The sequence below is a fragment of the Carcharodon carcharias genome, chromosome 3 (genome assembly GCF_017639515.1).
Source record: "Carcharodon carcharias isolate sCarCar2 chromosome 3, sCarCar2.pri, whole genome shotgun sequence".
NCBI classification, from domain to species: domain Eukaryota; kingdom Metazoa; phylum Chordata; class Chondrichthyes; order Lamniformes; family Lamnidae; genus Carcharodon; species Carcharodon carcharias.
The window spans coordinates 31,967,491-31,987,260 of record NC_054469.1 but is presented as its reverse complement, the minus strand read 5'-3'; the positions used below and the strand labels follow the sequence as shown (position 1 = coordinate 31,987,260).

The following is a 19,770-nucleotide window of genomic DNA, read 5'->3' as shown; positions in this document are numbered from 1 at the left end:
AAACATCCCCACTTCTGACACTTTGATGAAAAAGGACTTTAATGAAGCAGCTGAAGATAACTGGGACTAGGAAACTGCCCCGAAAAACTCCTGCTGTGATGTCCTGGGGTGAAATAATTGGTCTCCAATGATGATTATCTTTCACTGTGCCAAGCCACAAAAGACCTCCCGCACCATGCTCCCCACCCACCTCACCCATCCACATTGACTTCAGTTTAACAAAGCCTTTTTAAAAATTATTTGGTTATGGGATGCGAGTGTTACTGGTAACGCCAGCATTTGTTGCCCATTCCCAATTGCCCTTGAAAAGGTGATAGTGAGCTGCCTTCTTGAACCGCTGCAATCCATGTGGTGTAGCTACATTTTATTGCCATTTTCCCGCACGTGGTCCGTAGCCTTGCAGGTTATGTGCTCAAATCCTGGAGTATATTCAAACCCACAATGTTCTGACTCAGATGTGGAAGTTTTGCCAACTGAACCAAGTTGACTAACAAAACTGATGTGATTTTTGCTCAGTATAGATGCGGTCATTGTTATTTTAGAAGTTGCTACTGTACTTTGGAATAGAGTCATTATGATACAGCAGAAGTCTGTTACGATCCTACCTGATACTACTGGACAAGCCACATCCCAGGGTGGAACCTGGCTTGATCTAACTTTTTTTTGTTTGGAAACATGGAGAGTGGCTACTGAACAGAGTCACAGGAGTCAGCTGATGAACTTTTAACAAAAGAATAGAACATTTTATTAAACAAGATGAACTATATTACAATACTCCTTCACCCACAACTATACCTTTTACAGATATATACAAATTTGTAAGGATAACACAAGTTACAAAAGCTATCTTATACTTGAATGTTCACAGCAAGTATGCAGTCCATGCAAACCAATAGGCAACTTGTGATCAGGCACACTACACTCTGAAACCATGTACAGAAGCCACCCCAAACAGGTGCTGTTGGTCTCTCATCAACTCCTACCAGCCACTTGTCATACCATGAGCCAACCAGTCTCACTCTACTCTATCTTTCACATGAGGGTTTCCAATCTCCCCTCTCAAAGAAGCCACTTTGGAATCTTCTCCCAAACGACACTTTCTCTCGGATGCCTTCCACAAGGGTCCACCTCCAGGGTTTCGAACTCCTTCTGATATTCCTTTCCCCTGGATTGCCACATGCATTAAAGCTTTGCCTTCCATGCACTCTCTCAAATGCTCAGCCATGTTAATAGAACACCACTGTTTCACATGCCCATAGTAAAGAGTTACAGACCTTTGGCTGTCTCCTTGGATCTTTAGGCTTCTTGAAAGTCTATTTTGCTTTAAGCCTGTGTCCTGCAGCTTTCTTCCTTTAAGCTTGGAGCCTTCCTCTCTGCTCCTTACTTTCACTTCCACTGAACAGGACCTTTCCAGACACCTGCCTTTGCCCTTGGACCAGCTCTTCTTAGGATCTTTCTTCTTTTTTTTCAGGGTCTGCTCTCCGCAGTTTTCTTTCCCAGTAGACTGCTGACAACTTGGTATCTCTCTTGAGATCCAGAACTCACTTGACATTCACTGTTGCTTTAAGTTTAAAGCAACTCGCCTAAGATTCGTAGACCTATTTTCCTCAGTAATCTGCTAGTATGTCCAGCCAGAGAGAGAGAGAGACTTAAACTACTTCCTTTACCTAAGAGCACTGAACTCAAACTGCTTTTCTGTTTCTGTCAGTGTGGGCCTTGTCTTAGCACAGCTTTCTACCTTGTTTGTTTTAACTCCCCTTCAAGAGTTGCAACACTTTATTAAAATGCAGGCATCTTTTGAAGTGAAACTAAAATTCAAGCTCACCCCTTTCTTAAGACACACATACAGAAATACAAATTAAACTTAAACTTAAAACTCATTCCTAGCACCCATAAATACAAATATAACTTAATTAAACTCTAGTTCCTCAAGTCATTTAGTCCATTGGGTCCTCTCTGTAGAACAATCCAGTCAGTCCCATTCCCCTGGTTTGCTTCCATAGCCCTGCAAGTTTATTTTCCTCAATTTCGTTTTGAAACCATTGATCATGTCCACTTTCAACACCCTTTGTAGGCAACCAGTTTCAGGTCATTACCACTCCCTGCGTTTTTTTAAAAAAGAATCTTCCTCTCATTCCCCCACATCTCTTGTCCAAAACCTTAAATCTGTGTCCCTAGTCTTTGTACCATCAGTTAATGGGAACAGTTTTTTATGTTTGCTTTATCTAAACTGGACATAACCTTGTACACCTCTGTCAAATCTTCCCTCAATCTTCTTTGTCTCAAGAAGGAAAATCCCAGCTTTTCCAACCTAATCTTGAAAATCCCTCATCCCTGGGACTATTCTGGTAAATACCCCTGCACCCTCTTAAGGCCCCCACATACTTTAAAAGGTGTCGTAACCAGAATTGGACACACTACTCTTTCATTGTGACATCACCAAAGCTTTATAAGGATTTTACATAACTTCTTTAATACTCTACCTTTATTTATGAAGCCCAAGATTGCATTTGTGTTGCTAATTACAATCTCAATATGTACTGCCAGCATCAAACTTCTGTGCACATTAACCACCAGGTCTCTCTGTCCCTGCACACTTGCGAATTTTCATTAAGTCTTTATTGGCTCTCCCTATCCCTTCTGCTAAGACATTTTCTGTATTGAATTCCACCTACTTTTCTGACCATTCTTCCAGCCTACCTATGTCCCATTGCAGTCGACTGGTATTTTCCTCACTGCTTGCCAGGCCCCAAGTTTGATATCATCAGCAAATTTTGAAATTTTACTCTGTATTCCATATCCAAGTCAATAACATGTTTTTAAAAAAAGCAGTGATCCTGGCATTGGATCTTGGGAACACCACTTTCCACCATCCTCCGCTCTGGCAAAACAACTATTTACCACTGCTTGCTGTTTTCTGTCCTTAAGCTAATTTTTAATCCAAGTTGGCACTGGCCCTCCTATTCCATGATCCTTATCCGATACTTGGTAAAACATTTCCTTTAAATTTATGTAGTCAGCATCTACCGCATTTCCCTCGTTAACCTCCTCTGTTACTTAATCTGTTACCTCCACCATCATCCACTAGCCTGAATGAGTGCAGATCCAACAACACTCAAGAAGCTGCATACTATCCAGAACAAAGCAACATGCTTGACTGGCACCCCATCCATTCACTCCATCCGCCACCGATGCACAATGGTAGCAGTGTGTACCACCTGCAAGATGCACTGTGATGACTCACCAAGGCTCCTTAGACAGCACCTTCCAAACCCACGACCACTACCATCAAGAAGGACAAGGGCAGCAAATAGAAGGGAACACCACCACGTGGAAGTTCCCCATCAAGCCACTCACCATCCTCACTTGGAAATATGTCGCTGTTCTTTCACTGTCACTGGGTAAAATCCTGGAACTCTCTCCCTAACAACACTGTGGGTGTATCTACACAAATGGACTGCAGCAGTTCAAGAAGGCTGCTCACCACCACCGCCTCAATTGCAATTAAGCATGGTCTAGCCAGCGCTGTCCACATCCCATAAATGAATTTTTAAAAATCTAGTTAGATTAATCAAATTTGATTTCTTTTACCAATCCATTTTGGCTCTCATTAATGAACTCAAACCTCCCAAGTGCCAGTTAATTTTTTTCCCCTTGATTTATTATTACTAAAACCTTGCCCACCACTGATATTAAATTGAACAGCTTGTTACTAGGAATGCCCGTACACCCTTTCTTGAATAAGAGTGTACATTTGCCCCTCTCCAATCCTCTGGCACCTCTCCCATATCTGGGGAAGATTATGGCAAGCCCGTCTGCTAATTTCACTTCCACTTCCCTTAGTAACCTGAGATGCAAGCCATCTGGATGGGTGATTTATCCAATCTAAGCATAGCCAGCTTTTCTAGTACATCCTGCCCATCAATTTTCAGCCATCTATTACCTCTACCATCACCACTTCTACTAATGTTGTAGTGGCATCCTCTCCCTTAGATTTATGGAATTCAGGATTGGTCCAGTATTTCTGCTCTCTTGACTGGTCTCCTGTTGTCCATAAACTCCTTCAGCTTATCCAACATTTTGCTATCCATTGACATATCCCACACCAAACTCTACTCACTTATCACTCCTGTGCTTGGTGACCTGTATTGGCTCCCAGTTTTTCAATGCATCAAATTTAGAATTGTCAGCGTCATATTAAGCCCCTTTATCGCTTTATTCCTCCTTGTCTCTTTAACCTCTTCGAGACTTTGAGAAATGTGTGCATTCCCAATTCCCTTTGCCTCCACCATCTGCAGCCTTGCCAGCAACCCCACAGCCCTTATATTCTAGAATATGCTCACTAACCTCTCTGCCTCTCCAGTTCCTTTAAGACCTTCCTTAATACCCATCTCATTGACCAAATTTTTAACCACCCAATCTAATATCTCTTCCTTGCTTGGCTTGGTGAATTTCTTTGTGATTGCACTTCAATGAAGCACCTTGGTTTTTCTATGGTAAAAATCCTCCATGATGCAAGTTGGTATTGTTAATTGACAGTGTTACTTTGAATCTGAGCAGCCAGCCATCCAAAGCACAGCATATCTTTGTCTGTTCAGTCCTTGAATATAAAAGGAAAGTTCAGTTTGAATCAAGGACTAGTTAGAATCGTAGAATTTTGCAGCACAGAGGCTATTTGGCCCATCAAACCTGCTCTTTGAAAGAGCTGTCCAGCGTAATCCCACAACCCAGCTTCCCCCCCCACCCCCCGACCTCTGCTCCAAGGAGAACAAACCCAGCTTTTCTAATCTACCCACCTAACTGAAGTCTCTCATTCCTGCCAAACCTCTTCTGTGTCCTCTCAGAGCCTTGATATTTTTCCTACAGTGTGGTGTCCAGAATTGTACACACTAATCCAGCTGAGCCCAACCCATAGATTTGTCCATGTTTAGTATGACTTTCTTGTTTTTTGTATTCAGATACCCCTATTTACAAAGCTAAATGTCTCACACTCTTTTCTTACTGCCTTATTAACTCACCCTTCCTTCTTACTGCCTTATTAACTCACCCTGCCACCTTCAAAGATTTCTAAATCTACACCCCCAGGTCCATCTGTTGCATTCCAATCCCACCCCCTCCCCCACCGCCAGAAAAATTGTACCATTTAGATTGTTTCTTCTAAAGTGCATTGCTACTACTTAACACGTTAAATCAAACCTGCAATGTGTGTGCCCGTTTCACCACTCTTTGTGTGTCCTGAAGTCTGTTATTATCGCACTCATTATTTACTGCATTGCCAAGTTTTGTACCATTCACAAACTTCAATGTTGTCTTCCCTATTATCCATGTCCAAATCATTTATATATGGTTGCTGATGCTGCAACTGCAGAGGGCGCCGCTCCCCGCACCGCCCCCCCCAACCCCCAACCACCGCCCTGGAACATGTAGCTGCACTGCCTGTGGCATCACTTTCAGCGATGTCCCAGGCAGCTACCTACAGCACTGAGTAGCGTGGCGAGGGCAAGGGACAAGGGGAGGCAAGTAGGAGGCACCGAGGACTTTGGGGTGCAGATCAGAAGAGGGGCAGTGAGCAAGAGGTGGCGAGGGTTTTAAGAGGCTAGTGGTGAGCAGGTGGAGAGGGCTAGGGGTGTTGAGGGCTTGGGGGGATGGCGAGCAGGATGTGGCGAGGTCTTGGGGGAGAGTTGGCTTGGGCAGGGGGCTGATGAGGGTTTTGGGAGAGGGGTGGTGAGCAGGAGGTGGCGAGGGATTGGCAAGTGCAAGGCAAAAGGTCTGGACAGAGGCAGCAAGGACTCAGGAGAAGGATGGCAAGGGGAGGAAGACAACAGGCACAATGACGTCAGCAGTGAAAATGAGTAAAACTGTGCATGCACCAGGGCAGAGTGGGTGCCGAGTGGGCATGCGCAACTCTACTGTTTGGCAGCGGGAGTTAGTGAATGTATATAACAAGAACATGTCCTAACACTGTCCTCTGTGGGAACCTACTGCATGCTTTCCTCTGGTCAACAAAGAATTCATTCGCCACAACTCCTGCCTCCTATCCCTTAGCCAGGTACATATCTGAGCTTAATCAAGTTAGTTGGACATAACTTTCCATTAACAAATCTATGCAGGCTGGCCCCCATGCTTCTCTAAGTGAGAATGAATTTTGTCCTTGACAGTTGTCTATAGAAATTATCCCATCACTAATCTGGCCTATAGTTACCAGATTTATCCTCCTCCCTTTTTTTGGAGCAAGTGTCTAACATTTGCAATTCCCCAATGTTCTGACACTACTCCAATATCCAAGGCAGATTGAAGGATTATGGTTAAAATTTCTGCTATCTCCATCTTGACTTCCCTCAGCAACCTTCTCGTGCATCCCATCTGGACTGTGTGATTTATGCTCTCATTGTGCCAGCCTTCACCCCTTCCTTCCTTCCACATTGGAAGGCCCTGCTTATGTTAACTTGTATTTCAGTGAAAACAGTTTGTTCTGTCATTCACTGTGAACAGTGTCACAGGGGAGCTGCTCAACTTTTAGTATTTGAGCTGACGCAAATGGAAATGTTATTTAAGTTGATTTGGCGCATATCGTCAGTTAGTGATTTTTATTGTTCTAAGATGGAAAGGCCAAAAAATACAAACTTTTGCTGTCAGTAAACATTTTTGTTTCTCAGTTTATTCCATTCTCCCACTAACTTCCTCTTATATTGTCAGAACATGACATTGTTGGAACAAGTAAAACTGGATATAAAATAATTTGTTTTGTTTGATCATGCATTTTCAAGTCCTTCCTCACAAGTTGGAGTGGTTGGGTATGACCTTACTTTCATGAGCCTCCTAGTTCATTAGTTTTGTATTTTACTCATGTAATGTGTAAGAATCTTTTAAAGTTTGTTTTAGGTGGTGGTACAAAACTGGAGGTACTTCATTGCAATCAATTGTGCAATATATCATCCTCCAGGCATGACTACTACTGCTGAATGTTCCAGGGATTATGTTTTTAAATGATCAGATCATGTCTCCAAATATTAATTGCTCATCAGCCATGGAGCCCTTGTAAAATATCTTCCATAGATGGATATACAGCAGCAACTTATACTCCCTTGTGGTAGATATGCATATTTCAAAGAATATTAATAATGCTATAGATGATACTGAATTCAAAGCAAGGTTAATATTTAGTCATTGTTTGCATATTTGATGTGTGAAAGTAGTAAGTTGTAGATTTCAAATCACTTGTGTAGGTAAGGCCCCCAGCAGAAGAGAAGACTCGCTCCACATTACGGTGGGGAGAAGTGGCTAAGAGAAAAGGGAGAGTAGGGGAAGAAGTGAGAAGACAGGCCAATCTTGAATTAACAATCCTTGTTAATTCAAGAGCTGCGCAGGCCATGGTATGGAAGCAGGTCACTTGCTTCCTCCGGTGAGAAATGATGCATAGCCTATGGTAGAGAAACCTTCTGAATGTGTATAGAATTCTTTTATAAAGAAAACTGAGGTTATTCCTATTGACTATACTGCTGTTGATGGCTGTGGTTCCAAGTCATTTTGACTGTACACATTTGTCAGTCTTAATAAACTAGTTGACTTGTTTCTCTGTCACTACAAAGAAACTTACAATCTGTACTGCAGTTTGGTATGATTGAAGTAGGTTTAAAAAAAAAAGCACAGAATGGTGGTTAGTGTAAAGCTTGAACTATTTTTATGCAATGTCATTTTTTTAAAAACTCCATTTGTCACATTTTACAATAATACCAGAAAAATATATTGCTGCTGGAGAAGATCTTAGTCCTATAATGGGTCAGTTCAGTGGAGTTTGATATAATATTCCATTTTGCTTCATTCATAATGGAGTATTCATTGTCCTGCCTCTTTACTCACCTAAAACTTAAATCCACAGTTTCAAGATAAAATTTGACCTTAGATCCAATATTTCTCTGTGGGCACACTCGATTGTTCATTTTTTTTGTGCTGCTATTTCCTGCAGGAACAACACGAAATTTTTATGATGAACTGCATATATGTTAAATACTCATCTTCTCAAACTTGGAATATTTTTCTTGAGTTTTTATATGGATTTTCATGTAACTTGCATAGATTAGCACAGCAGTTATCTTTACTTGACTAAGTTACAGGGGCCATGTTCCCATGATCCTCTATGACCAATATTAAAGCTTACTGAATAATTGTCAAGTATACTCTATGGAATTTTATTGTTCACCTTCAGTTTAAAAAAAAAATGACTTGAGGGGTTTCATTAAAAGGTGGCTCGAGGCTGAAGACTGACATCTGACAGTTACTGTGCAAACCATGGGCAATATGTTTTTGATTTGCTTGGACCTCATTGGACTCCTATTTCAAAGCATTGATAAGAGATGTTTGATGCTGTAAACAGCGTTAGTTCTTCCATCCAATTTTCACACTGCTAGTCATAATTTAAACACAGAAGACTAATACTCTAATTTCTATAAAGTTTAAATGGGTGTACTGGGTTGCATCTCAACAAAAGCATATTTAAGTGTGCTTAAATATACTAAATTAAAGGCAGTCTTAAGTTTATAAAACACTTCCATCTGCTTAGCCATTATTTCTGTTGGCCTGAGTAGTTAGAAAATTTGAATCAAGTTCTTTCAGCTTTTTTTTTAAAAAAAAAGGCAGCCATTTTTAGAACAAATATGCTGGATACCCAAAAGTACAAGCCTGTTTTTCTAACAAATGACTTGTAATAAAATTATAAAATTTTTGTAAGCCTATATTATGTATTACGAGTCATTTGCTGTAGAAAATCGGCGATGTGTTTGTTTAGTCTAAGTGCCATATTTAGATTGAAACTAATGCGAAAACCTTATACAAAGATATATTGCTATTATGCTATCTCAAACCAATTCTTTGAATTCTGCGTATGAAGAAATACTTGTGGTTAAATCTTGTGGTCGTGCATTTGTAATGTTAACTTTTTAGCTAATTTATTCCCCTCAATGGAGCATAGATTTTTTGATATCTAACATAAAAACATTTTGGTATAAAACATCTGAGGTTTATGTAATTCCAAAGTCATATACCCAACCATGGGCACTAGATAGTGATCATGAAAATAAAACTGCAGTTTAAAAGAACAGGTTTCAAAATCAAAATGGTTGAAATTTTAGTGATTTGTATCCACCTTGTCAGCAAGAAATATTTAAATATTTTTCTCTCCAAGTTCTAGGCTTCCGGTACGTTCTTGTGAGCCATTCTTGTGCTTTTATCATATTTATTGGGATTAAACTTTTTTTTTCACAAAATTGTGTACATACGCATTTTCACTAGTATTTTGGTTACCTTTTATTTTTAAAAAATATGCTTTTGTTATCCTGAATTTGGGAATCCACTCTTTTATATCTTAACACTGGAAAAATCTAAAGCACTTTACCTTTATCGCCTCTTTGCAGAGCATCAGTCTTATTTTTTAGTAAGATAAGAAACTTTTGTCCAAGCAGACAGACAAAATTGATTGTGACTGTCTCCCATCACATTTTAATAATAGCAGTCTCTTCATTCTCATTTCAATGGCAGCCGCAAATTGCAGGGCAGTATCTCAGACATCTTTTCTACTGGCAGAGGGCAACGTATATGTGTTTTTCTTTCTCCTCCCCTCTGTCACACCAAGAAATGCTTTTATGATCATGATGCATTTAAACTTCTATGACTGTGTTGAAGAAAAGTGTTTTTCCACCCTAAATTATACAATTTATTACAAAGCCACCAGAGAATTTGATGTTATCCATAATGACGGTCACAATGTTGTTTTATGCAGATGTAACATAAAATGTCTTAAATGTGCATATAGTTTTCCTTATAGTTTACCAAAAACCTCAACCTATTTTGCAAGCAAAGTTCATTAAAGATAAGTTGCTACATTCTGCTAAAATAATCATATCAACTCAGTAAAATGGAGGGTACATCTGAGCTAGCTATGTAGTCAGTAAATCACTTATTTTAATGTTTAGGCACTGATGTATTTGCTTTGTGATCAGATGGCAGTGAAGCAAGGAGAAACCTTTTGTGTGAATGAACTGCTTATGTGAAAATGCATCCATAATGTAATCACTGGGACCGGAAGGGGCCATACTGTGTCTGAAAGGAGACAATGGAATCTGGCCATATCTACATTGCTGAAATCGAGTTCATCAGTGATTCAGCCCTTTGACTGCGGTTGTCATGCAAACTTCCTACTTTGATCAGTAGAGGGTGGAGGGAGGGACTCGCGTAGGCCTGCGGATGTATCTCTGCTGTTTACCCTGTACTTGGCTTCAATTGAAACTCTTCCGGAGAAAGCAATGGGGCACATTTTGCACCTTGACCTGTCTAGACAGTTAAAACTTTTTGTCCAGTTACCAAGGCAAAGGGCTATTTTGACCCCTGGTGCACTCTTTGTGGTGATTCACTCTAGGAGTATAGGTGTTGACTGGAGTTTTTCTTGAATTTGGTGAAGGAGGGGGAAGGAGATGAGACAATCCAGCAGCTTTTATTCCAGGAAATGAAAACTGAGACTGTAGACCTGATTGACTTTTGGGCCTTGCTTTCCCCTCTGAATCCTGAACGAGGATTAAGCAGCTGCTGGCAGGCAAATGAACAACGTCTGGACTGACCAGTCATTGAGCAAACTGGACATGGTGGTCCACTGACTTAATTTTCTGAAATGAGGTTCTTTTCTTTTCTGGCAAATTTGCTGGTATTTCCTATAGGACAGAAAATCTACTTGAAATGAACAAAAATGATAAATGCAAATGCTTGCACATTTTGCACACTCGAGAGTTACATTGCCAGTTTTAAGACTTACATTCAGTCAGTTTTGAGATTTCTTAATTTATTTTAAGAATGCATCATGTAATATTGCAGCATTGTTCACATGGTGCTGTGTTTTTCTGCAGATTCCATATGCTAGATCAGAGACCCATTTACTTGAACTCCTTGAAACTGTATGTTCAAACATGGATGATTATGCACTGTATGTGGATCCAGAGACCCAGAAGAAGACTTATATGAGATTTGCTCCGAGGGACTCTGAGAAACTGGGTTCAGTAGATTTTAACAATTTCAAGTTTGATCCTGAAAATTCAAAATCGCTAAAGTTTGTGGTAAGGCTTTTTAAATGTGTTCAGACAGCTTTTACAGCAGAGGGCACTAGAACTTCAGCTCGTGAAACCTTCATTAAAAATTATGCTACTAAGTTTATGGAATTCAGCAAATATAAACAGAAAAATCCCTAGTTACAGAATGGCAATTAGCTGGTGATCACATTTTGTAGTTTAATCTTCTGTTGTTTAACTGTGAAAATATTACAAAAAACCATGTTGGTGAGATATAGGAAGTAGAAAATGGCAGCAGGCAACAAAGATACACCTAGAGTTGCGTGTGCTACATAGCAATGGCAATGACTCATTTTGACCATTTTGTACTTTAATATCCTCCTTTTTTATTCTGATTTTAGTGTGAAAGCATAGTGGAAGAATACGAAGAAGAAATCATTTCTCTGTTCGTCCATGAGGCAGACCATGTGGTTGACAAGCTATGCAGCGAGAAATCAGGTACTGCATCTGATATGACGGTATACTTCCTTTTTTGAGTTTCTTGTTGCTATGCTACATTGATGCCCTGGGGTGGGGAGGGTGGAGGTGGTAGGAATCTTTAATCTGATGAAAATGGCTTAGGTTGTTACTTCCATATATAAGTTCCTTCTGTCAAGGTACCATTAGCCAAATGGAACTTTTCCCCAATTATTGATATTTATGTCTGTTCACAAGATGTACTGTGTGTTTAGCTAAGTGTATCCCACTGTTTGTAACTGGTTCCCATTAGTATTCAGAAAAGCTGCCTACTGAAAATCCCCTTAGCTGAAATGAGATTCTTTAGGGAATAAGAGGCTAAAATCTCAATTTTCTTTTGATTAGAGCCCATTGTTAATAACTAATATTTTTTCCATCCACGGTGCTGGTATTGAAAAGGTGATGTATTGTAATGTGCAATTCAAAATAGTTAAAAGCTGCAAACCTTTAATTTCAACAATGTTTTACTTGATGTGTGTTAGTGTTTCTGTGACAATGGCTTGTTTTTTCTAGTTCTGGAAGATGTTTCTCAACTGTCTCACTAGTGCTACTGTTTTATTTCAAACTATGGTTATATCACCTATATTAGCTTTAAAATTTAGTAGTGTATTTTGCCACTTAATTTTGACTGAAGATCCAGATCGACTCAGCACAGTCGGCAAACAATAAACAATAAAATAATACAGTTTGGGAAGATTGAGCTCTCCTGCCAAATACCTTTTATTGCTTGTATATTATTAGAGGTTCTAATTACATTTGTACAAGTGAGGGGGGAAATTGATATATATTTTTCAACAGACTACAGTGGCCCCAAAAAAGGTACAGGTGCCATTGAGGATGAAGAATAATTTTATTTTTGTAGTTCAGAATTCCAAAAATTGAATTTTCAAGCTGTTTATCTCAGAGATTAATTTTATATTAATTAGTAACATAATAGGTAAATTTAAATAGGTGTCTATAAAGTATCTGATAAGATCTTCCATTCACAAAAATCAATCTTTTGTGCCAGCCTTGTATCTGTTTCTGTAAATGTTACTATGTGGTAAACCTTAAGTTTATTTTGTGCCTTACATGTTTAGCAAGTTCGTAAACAATTATAGCAGACTGCAATATCCTTTCATAGCCTGCATAGATGGAGCTCTACCTTATTTTCAAAAAAATATATTTTGAACTCCCAGCAGACGTGCACCGATGTAATTTTAAACTACGTCCACAGATTTGGGAATATTTGATACTGTTTAAAAAGTCTTTGAGTGAAAACTACTGCTTTGATTGCCCAACATAGTTTATATAAAAAGAAAAGCTGGTGTACAGAGCTTTGTTGTGAGTCTTTACTGCGAATAAAGTAAATATGTAGGAGTTCTAGTTAGATTTGCGATCTTTGGATATTTTGAATCCCCTTTTAAGGTATAGAATAGGTACTGGATAGCAAGGTCTATTTGCATCATTATAATATGTTAACTATTAGTGAATTTTTTTTTTCAATTATACCAACAGATGTAGAATTTTGGAATTGTTGTAACAGGTGGTTGGAAGTGGTGGTTGGAAGTGTTTGTTCCACTGTTTTCAATGTAGCTATTTGTATGAACTGTTTCATCTGGCTTACTCAGCTTATCTTGAAAAAGCTTCCCCGGGTTCAAAATATAATTTTAAACATGTATGTGATGCAGAAAAATAATCAAAAATTGGCTTCTCAATGCAAAACATTTTTGAGCTATAATGAAATATTTGCCCTTTGTGCACAAGTTGAAGGTGTGTTTCTTTCATTCTCCTTTCTAGTAGTATGTTCCTTTTAAATATTGTTCAAATCAACTTAACCTGGTATAATAGTTTAGCTATTAAAAATATCACTAGTTATTAGAATATTCATGAACTACTATCAAAAACAAGAACTACAAACAATTATTTATTTTCTCCCAACCAGAGATGTGTGATTCATCCAGACAAACTCTTCACTCTGATCTATAATCCTACAAGGAACTGGTGCATATCAAGTTGGAATGGTAGATTTATAAAGGACTGCATCAACAGCTGCCAAATTTACACTGGACCAGGACTGCTGCTCTGAATTTGTTGTCTCCTGTTCAAGAACATTAATTTGGATATTTTCATTATGGCTGTATCTTAAGATCATTCTTGATCTGTTCTACTGTTTTCATATTACCCACAATTTATTAGAGATTTTATAACTGAGTCATTTGGATTAAATTGATATCTACCACCTGAAAGATTTTTATATTAACACGAGAACCAGAAAATAACACTTGCTGTGTTTTTCCCTCTTTTTGTTCAAATTAAGTCAGCAATGATTTTTTTCTAGGTTTATTTTCAATTTTATAATCTATACTTCCAAATAAAATTATTCTAAATTGATGAATTTTTTTTCATTTTATGTTAGTTATTGGGATTCAATTTTTCCTTGCAGAGCATAAATTCAACAAAAAAAGTTAGTCAACTAATCTCCAACTACCCCCAAAATTGAACTTTTATGTTATCTTCAGATTGTTCTACAAACTTTTAAACTGGGTATGAAGTTCCCTTTCCCTTCGCAACTTGTCTATTTGATATTCCTGCCCAAAATTAAAGAATTCTGTTGAGCCACAACGAATATCACATCACACTGTGCAGAAGCCCTTTTTATCTGCAAAGTATAAATTTTCATTTTTCAATTAAAAATTCTTCATTGTCTTAGCTCCAGTTTTATTTTAATTTGTAATCATTTGTCAACATTTTTGTGATACCAGGCTGAATCTGATTAAAATCTGCAACGTGTTTACAATCCACTTAGCACAAAATTATTTTTAAAGTCTCAGAACATTTGATTGTGGTTTATTCCAACATGTATTTTTTTTTCGTGGTTTATAACGATCTGCACTCTTTCAATTTCTGGTGCTTTTAAACTTTTCTTCAATTATTGTTAATTGTTGGTGAGGCTGTTTGTACTGCTGATTTTGAAACATTACATGTTTTACTAGAAAACTTTCCCTCAAATTTGATTTGTTTTCAGTGAAGCACACATCTTTAGCGGGCACGATTTTTTTAATGCACTGTTCAGTGAATTAGAATAAAAGGAAGACAATGTGCAAGTGTCAGCAAATGTGTTTTTTATGTTCAAATCGATGACTTTTTAGCGGCTCTACAAGTAAATTTCATTGTCACGTAGTGAAACCAAAGACCCCTTAAAACATGAAGCTGCTGTCATTGGCTCCATAATTGTTTCTTTATAATGCTGAAATTGACACATAATCTGTGGTCATGAGGTCAAAGTCTTAGAGAATGTCCAGTTTAAACAGGAACTTTCGAATTTTGAAACCACTGGAGAAGCTGAAAACTGATAAACGGTCTGTTTAGCTGGTTCCAGCTGACGACCTAAGTAAGTAACTTTATTATGCAGATACTATGAAACATTTTTCTCTTTTCTGATAAAAGCACCGAAGTATTAATCTTTGCCTACCCCGTTTACATTTCGAATTGTACACGGCTCCATTAGTAGTGTGAAGGTCCTCTAGTGTTGTTTTTGCGGAGAGCACATACTTGTAATTCAATGCAGAGTCCTGCTGGGAAATGTAAACTCGTGGGAATTTTGCTCATGATGTCCCTTTTAAACGCGTATTTGACCACTAGTTTTTTTTTTGCAAACGAACTTTGTGAGGACAAGAACTACTCGTTTGTGATCGTTCCGAATTAAGCACCGAGGTTTTCTAGTTTAAACAACCTCCACTCGTGTTTTTGGGACGACTGGGGCCAGACTGACCAAAGTCCAAGAACACCTCCATTTTCGACATATTTGGACGTTAATGGGGAATTAAATATTTGTGGTGACGTTTGCGTTCATTGTGGATAGATTTGTTTTCTTTCGACTTAAACTGAATTTTCAGCCCGTGCTACTGGCAAAAACCTGTTCCATATATATCTTAAATGTCTTTTGATAGATAATGGTTTGCAAGTTTCAAGCAGAGGGTTTTTGTGTTAAACAGCTCCTTATAACAAGATTGCTGCTACAAGTTCTTGAGAAATATATATCCTGAAAATGCATATTTTATGCCATACGAATTGATTTCTAAATTAGAAATAAATTGGCTCCTTAGGCTATAACTTATATTTTAGTCTAACTATGGGCTACTCTTTCTCCGCTCCCCAGCCAAGACACTCAAATGCTCTTAGCCACTTTTCTCCGCTTTCTGGATGTATTTGGAATAATTATGCCGATGATTATATTTCTCTGTCCACACTGACCATAGCGACTGCTATATTAAAACCGCCATTATCCATTCTACCAATCAACAGGATCAATTGTCTGCAAAGCTCCGATGTAAAACTGGTGGAATGGACTCAGTTTGCCATCTGCAAACTAGATGGATAAATGCTCATTTCCTTCTGCTCGTATACGCCTTGGCAGGGGAGCTTAGCAAGGTCAGTGACACAGCTGCTAAGGCTTTCGGTGGAAAAGAGGGAGTATCTTTCTTTAGACTGGCCTGGTCTGTATGAAGGACCATTTTGTAAAATTACCTAAATTCAATATCATTGAACCAGGAGGTCCACCTCAATCAGAACTGCAGCAAAGTGGTTCTCTACAGTCTGACAAAGTTCAGCCTCTGAGCTGCAGCATTAACTTGTATTCTAACAAGATTAAAATATATTTGTCCTGGGGATTAGCATACTTAAATCCCCCTTCCCCTTTTTGGTGGTGGCAGTTCTTTGATCTGTGTTGCATGGCAAGAGTCTGGCTTGGTCCTGGCCATCCGAGTGCCAAGTGTGAAATCGGCCTGATGTCATCCCTATTCTTCACTTTTACATCTTTCACCAGTTTAATTATATTTCCGCCACAAAAGACTGGCGCTTCATTGCATATTCAAGTTGGACGAGGAAGCATTAAAAAGTATGGGTGAAATAACTGTGGGGGAGGGGATCGCTTTTGTGTTGAAGACAGCTAGTAAGACCCAAAAAATACTTTCCTGCAATTTATTTTCTCTTTCTCACCCCCGGCTCCGATACACTTTACTCCTAATGCATCATCTTCTCTAAGTGTGAGATGCCTTAAACCAGAGAATATTTAAGACGGCCCATTTTGGTTCTTGCCCAAAACATTTTCTACCCACCGCCATTTGCAATACTTGATTGTAAAGTCACTGGAGATAATCCATTTTAGTTCATCGCCGCAGGTTTTGATTGGTTAAAATGGGTTTGATAGGAAAATGTCACGTCGATAGTTTATGGGTTGAGAGTTTGTGAATTTTATTCAGAGGAACGGGGATGAACTGGGACAGAGAGGAAACGAACCACCTGCAGTTGTGGCAGGAGCTTTGACCTTCACCCCAGTCTCCTGGCCACTGACTCCATTCACAATGTCTGAGAGGCACAGTTGCTCCCCACTTGTACAGGACCAGGCTCATCAAGGCAGTGACCATTGGGCGTTACTTCCACATACAAGCTAAGCAAGAATAGAAATGCAGATTACTTCTTTAGCATTTGATACCAGGTCAATGCTGGGAAATGCTCTGCTCTGACAGCTTCTTTTGTCTGAGATTTTCTGTAACGTTTCCCAGTCTCTGTATTTAGTACAGACAGGTAGAAACGAATGGAGCTTAATGACGTTTAGAGAGGAAATAGAAGTACTCACGTTTCGAAGGGCAAATGGCACCTTTTATTTTCCTGATTGTAACTACCCTGTGGTGTAGATAAAAAATTCATAGAACTAGGGCTTCCTGTTCCAGACTAAACAAAAGCCTGGAGAGGATGATGAAAGTTATTAGCCAAAACTTTGTAGAAACTCTTCGTCATATTTACAAGTATCATCTATTAAATAAAGTATACATTACAAACGCTGCAACTCTTAAAATTCTTAATTTAAAACCGTTTAATCTGGAAAGTTGTTACGAATGTTTCAATAAAAAGGTTTGCAGAGATAAAGAGGGAAATTTGAAATGAGTGCAATTATATAAGTTAATAGCTTAAATATTAGATAATGCCTTGGATGATTTATATTTCAATTTAGTAAAATATGGAATATTTCAATGTTAATTATAAAGGTGAACAGTGAGCCTTATTATTAACTTCTCCAAGAAACTTATTTCCCCTTCTCCGCCTTAGCTGAAATTTCCAAATATTTGGAACCGAATCGTTATCCGTTTTGCCCTTTCCCCGACGTATAAAACATGACATTTAAAAGCGTTACAAAGATAAACAAGCACATTCTTTATTTAACCCAGGTCAAAGATTTTTGAATAACGTGATTTGTCGGTATTATAACAAGTGTTAAAACAGTTTTCCATATAATTACCTAGTTTGAAATAAAAGACATGGTTGCTTTACAGAAGGAATATTCTTCGGGCATTCAAGTGACAATCCATCCGGCATAATCGCGTACTGATATTTTACAGTCGCCATAATATTTACGTGTATGGCAGCCGTCAGTATAATTCGTATCTTACCATCTTACAAAGACTCTTTCAGAACCTAAATATTATCGGTGTTCAGTCTACTGGAAATGAGTCCTGGATCTATCCTGAATTGCACTTCACCTATTCTATTTAATTACTAGTTACGATCGTAATCGCCGTAAATGTTCAAACTTTCAGCATGTTGTGAAACGCCCATTCGCTGAAGTACTGAGAATTTAACAGCGATAAGAAGTTTGAACGTGAACTGGGGTGTGAAACGACATTTATTTTGCTAACAATGACATTCCGCGTCTGGGAAATGTTCTTTCATTATCATTCTTGGAATGTTTTCCAAATCTCAGCCGTACCCAAGAGTACAGAAAGAGCATTTGTACATTCTTGGGCACTTCAGCGGGTATGTTAATTCACACCTTTAAAAACATATAACCGAGGTCTCTTCACCTTTTTGCCCCTTCTGCGACTTGTTTACTGGGAAAAAAATCCAATTAAGCTTTCCTTTTTTTGGATCTTCCGACTATCAGCCACAGTTAATAGTTGTTCTCTTTTTCCGTATTTGAAAGCAGGCAATACTTTGGGGGGGGGAAAGCCATTTTATTCGGAAATTAATTTTATGGTCGTTGGATAATTGGGCTATTATCTGCTAATGAATCATCAGAATGGTTTGGAAATCTGGAAAAGATTGTGCAAAGTTATGTGCCTTTACAATGCTTTGTCTTTTAAAATACTCTGGCGCTTAAATCGCAACTTTTTTCCCTCTCCATTTTGTGTTGTAGCTGCAATAGAGACCACAAAGTGCCAGAGATTTAGTGATCTGGTAGCAGAGAATTACCAAATTAGCAGCTGTTGCTCCTTCGTTCTCTAAACCCACAGACCAAACTTCTTCATTGTGCTCATGTACAGCAACTAATAGACGTTTTAGTTGTTGAAAGTAACCAAGACACTTAAGAGAGAAGCTTTTTATGACATTGTTAAACCCACGCGCTCCCTAATGTTTCACTTGTCAGAGAATACCAGCCGTCATATTTAATCTATTAGGTTGACTAATCGACAGCTTGTCTGTACCTCGGTGAAATCAGGTAACTAAACAGAATCGCTTATGTATTACAGTCGTGTGCTTCACAAACAATCGAGAAGAACAAAGTAAGATTACTGATTATTTGAAATGCTATTGCGATGCTTCATCCATAAGTTTCTCTTTGGTTTACTTTACTGAATATTAATGACGTTAACCCCCCCCCCCCCCCCAAAAAAAAACCCTCGAGAATCTTTTGCTTCAGTCAGAACGATTAACATCGTCCAATGCTATCTCACAATATGATAGTATATATTTAAATTAGTAACAGTCCATAGAATTAGAGACATATTTACAGGATCACTGATTATAGGGTACGGATTCTGTACGAGAACAAATTAGCAATGAATCTGCTAAATAACCGTAAACGATCTGACTCCAACATTTACATTCACTTCTACTTAGCTTGTAATTCTCCTTGAACTCAAAACAAACCTAAGCACATTACTGGTATAATTTTGGGTACACGTGGAAACTGGAGAGTTTTGAAGGTCAATTCTTCTCTCAGAATGTAATTTGCTAATCTTTCAAATTTCTGCAGTTAATTCATTTTAGCTTTGGGAAAGTTTGTAGCTCTTCGCCCACCTCTACGTGTTAAAGCTGCTACTGGATTCATTACTCCTAAAACGAAAATGTGACGAGAAGTCTCTGAATGATTTCCTCCATCAAGACAGTTAGGAATTGATGACAAAAGTCGTCAGCAACATCCAAATTTAGGTCCCCTACAATT

The 19,770-nt window shown here is 38.5% G+C and overlaps 1 protein-coding gene across 1 annotated transcript in view; it reads left to right on the top strand.

Moving 5' to 3' along the window:
- The window catches only part of LOC121275615 (protein canopy homolog 1-like), a 103,338-nt gene extending 88,690 nt beyond the window's left edge, over window positions 1-14,648 (top strand). Inside the window, exons 3-5 of the mRNA XM_041183084.1 lie at window positions 10,893-11,099; window positions 11,453-11,549; window positions 13,492-14,648. Of these exons, the coding sequence (XP_041039018.1) occupies window positions 10,893-11,099; window positions 11,453-11,549; window positions 13,492-13,535 (348 nt within the window). The 3' untranslated portion in view covers window positions 13,536-14,648. The remainder of the gene's footprint in view (window positions 1-10,892; window positions 11,100-11,452; window positions 11,550-13,491) is intronic.
- Window positions 14,649-19,770: the final 5,122 nt, after the last annotated feature.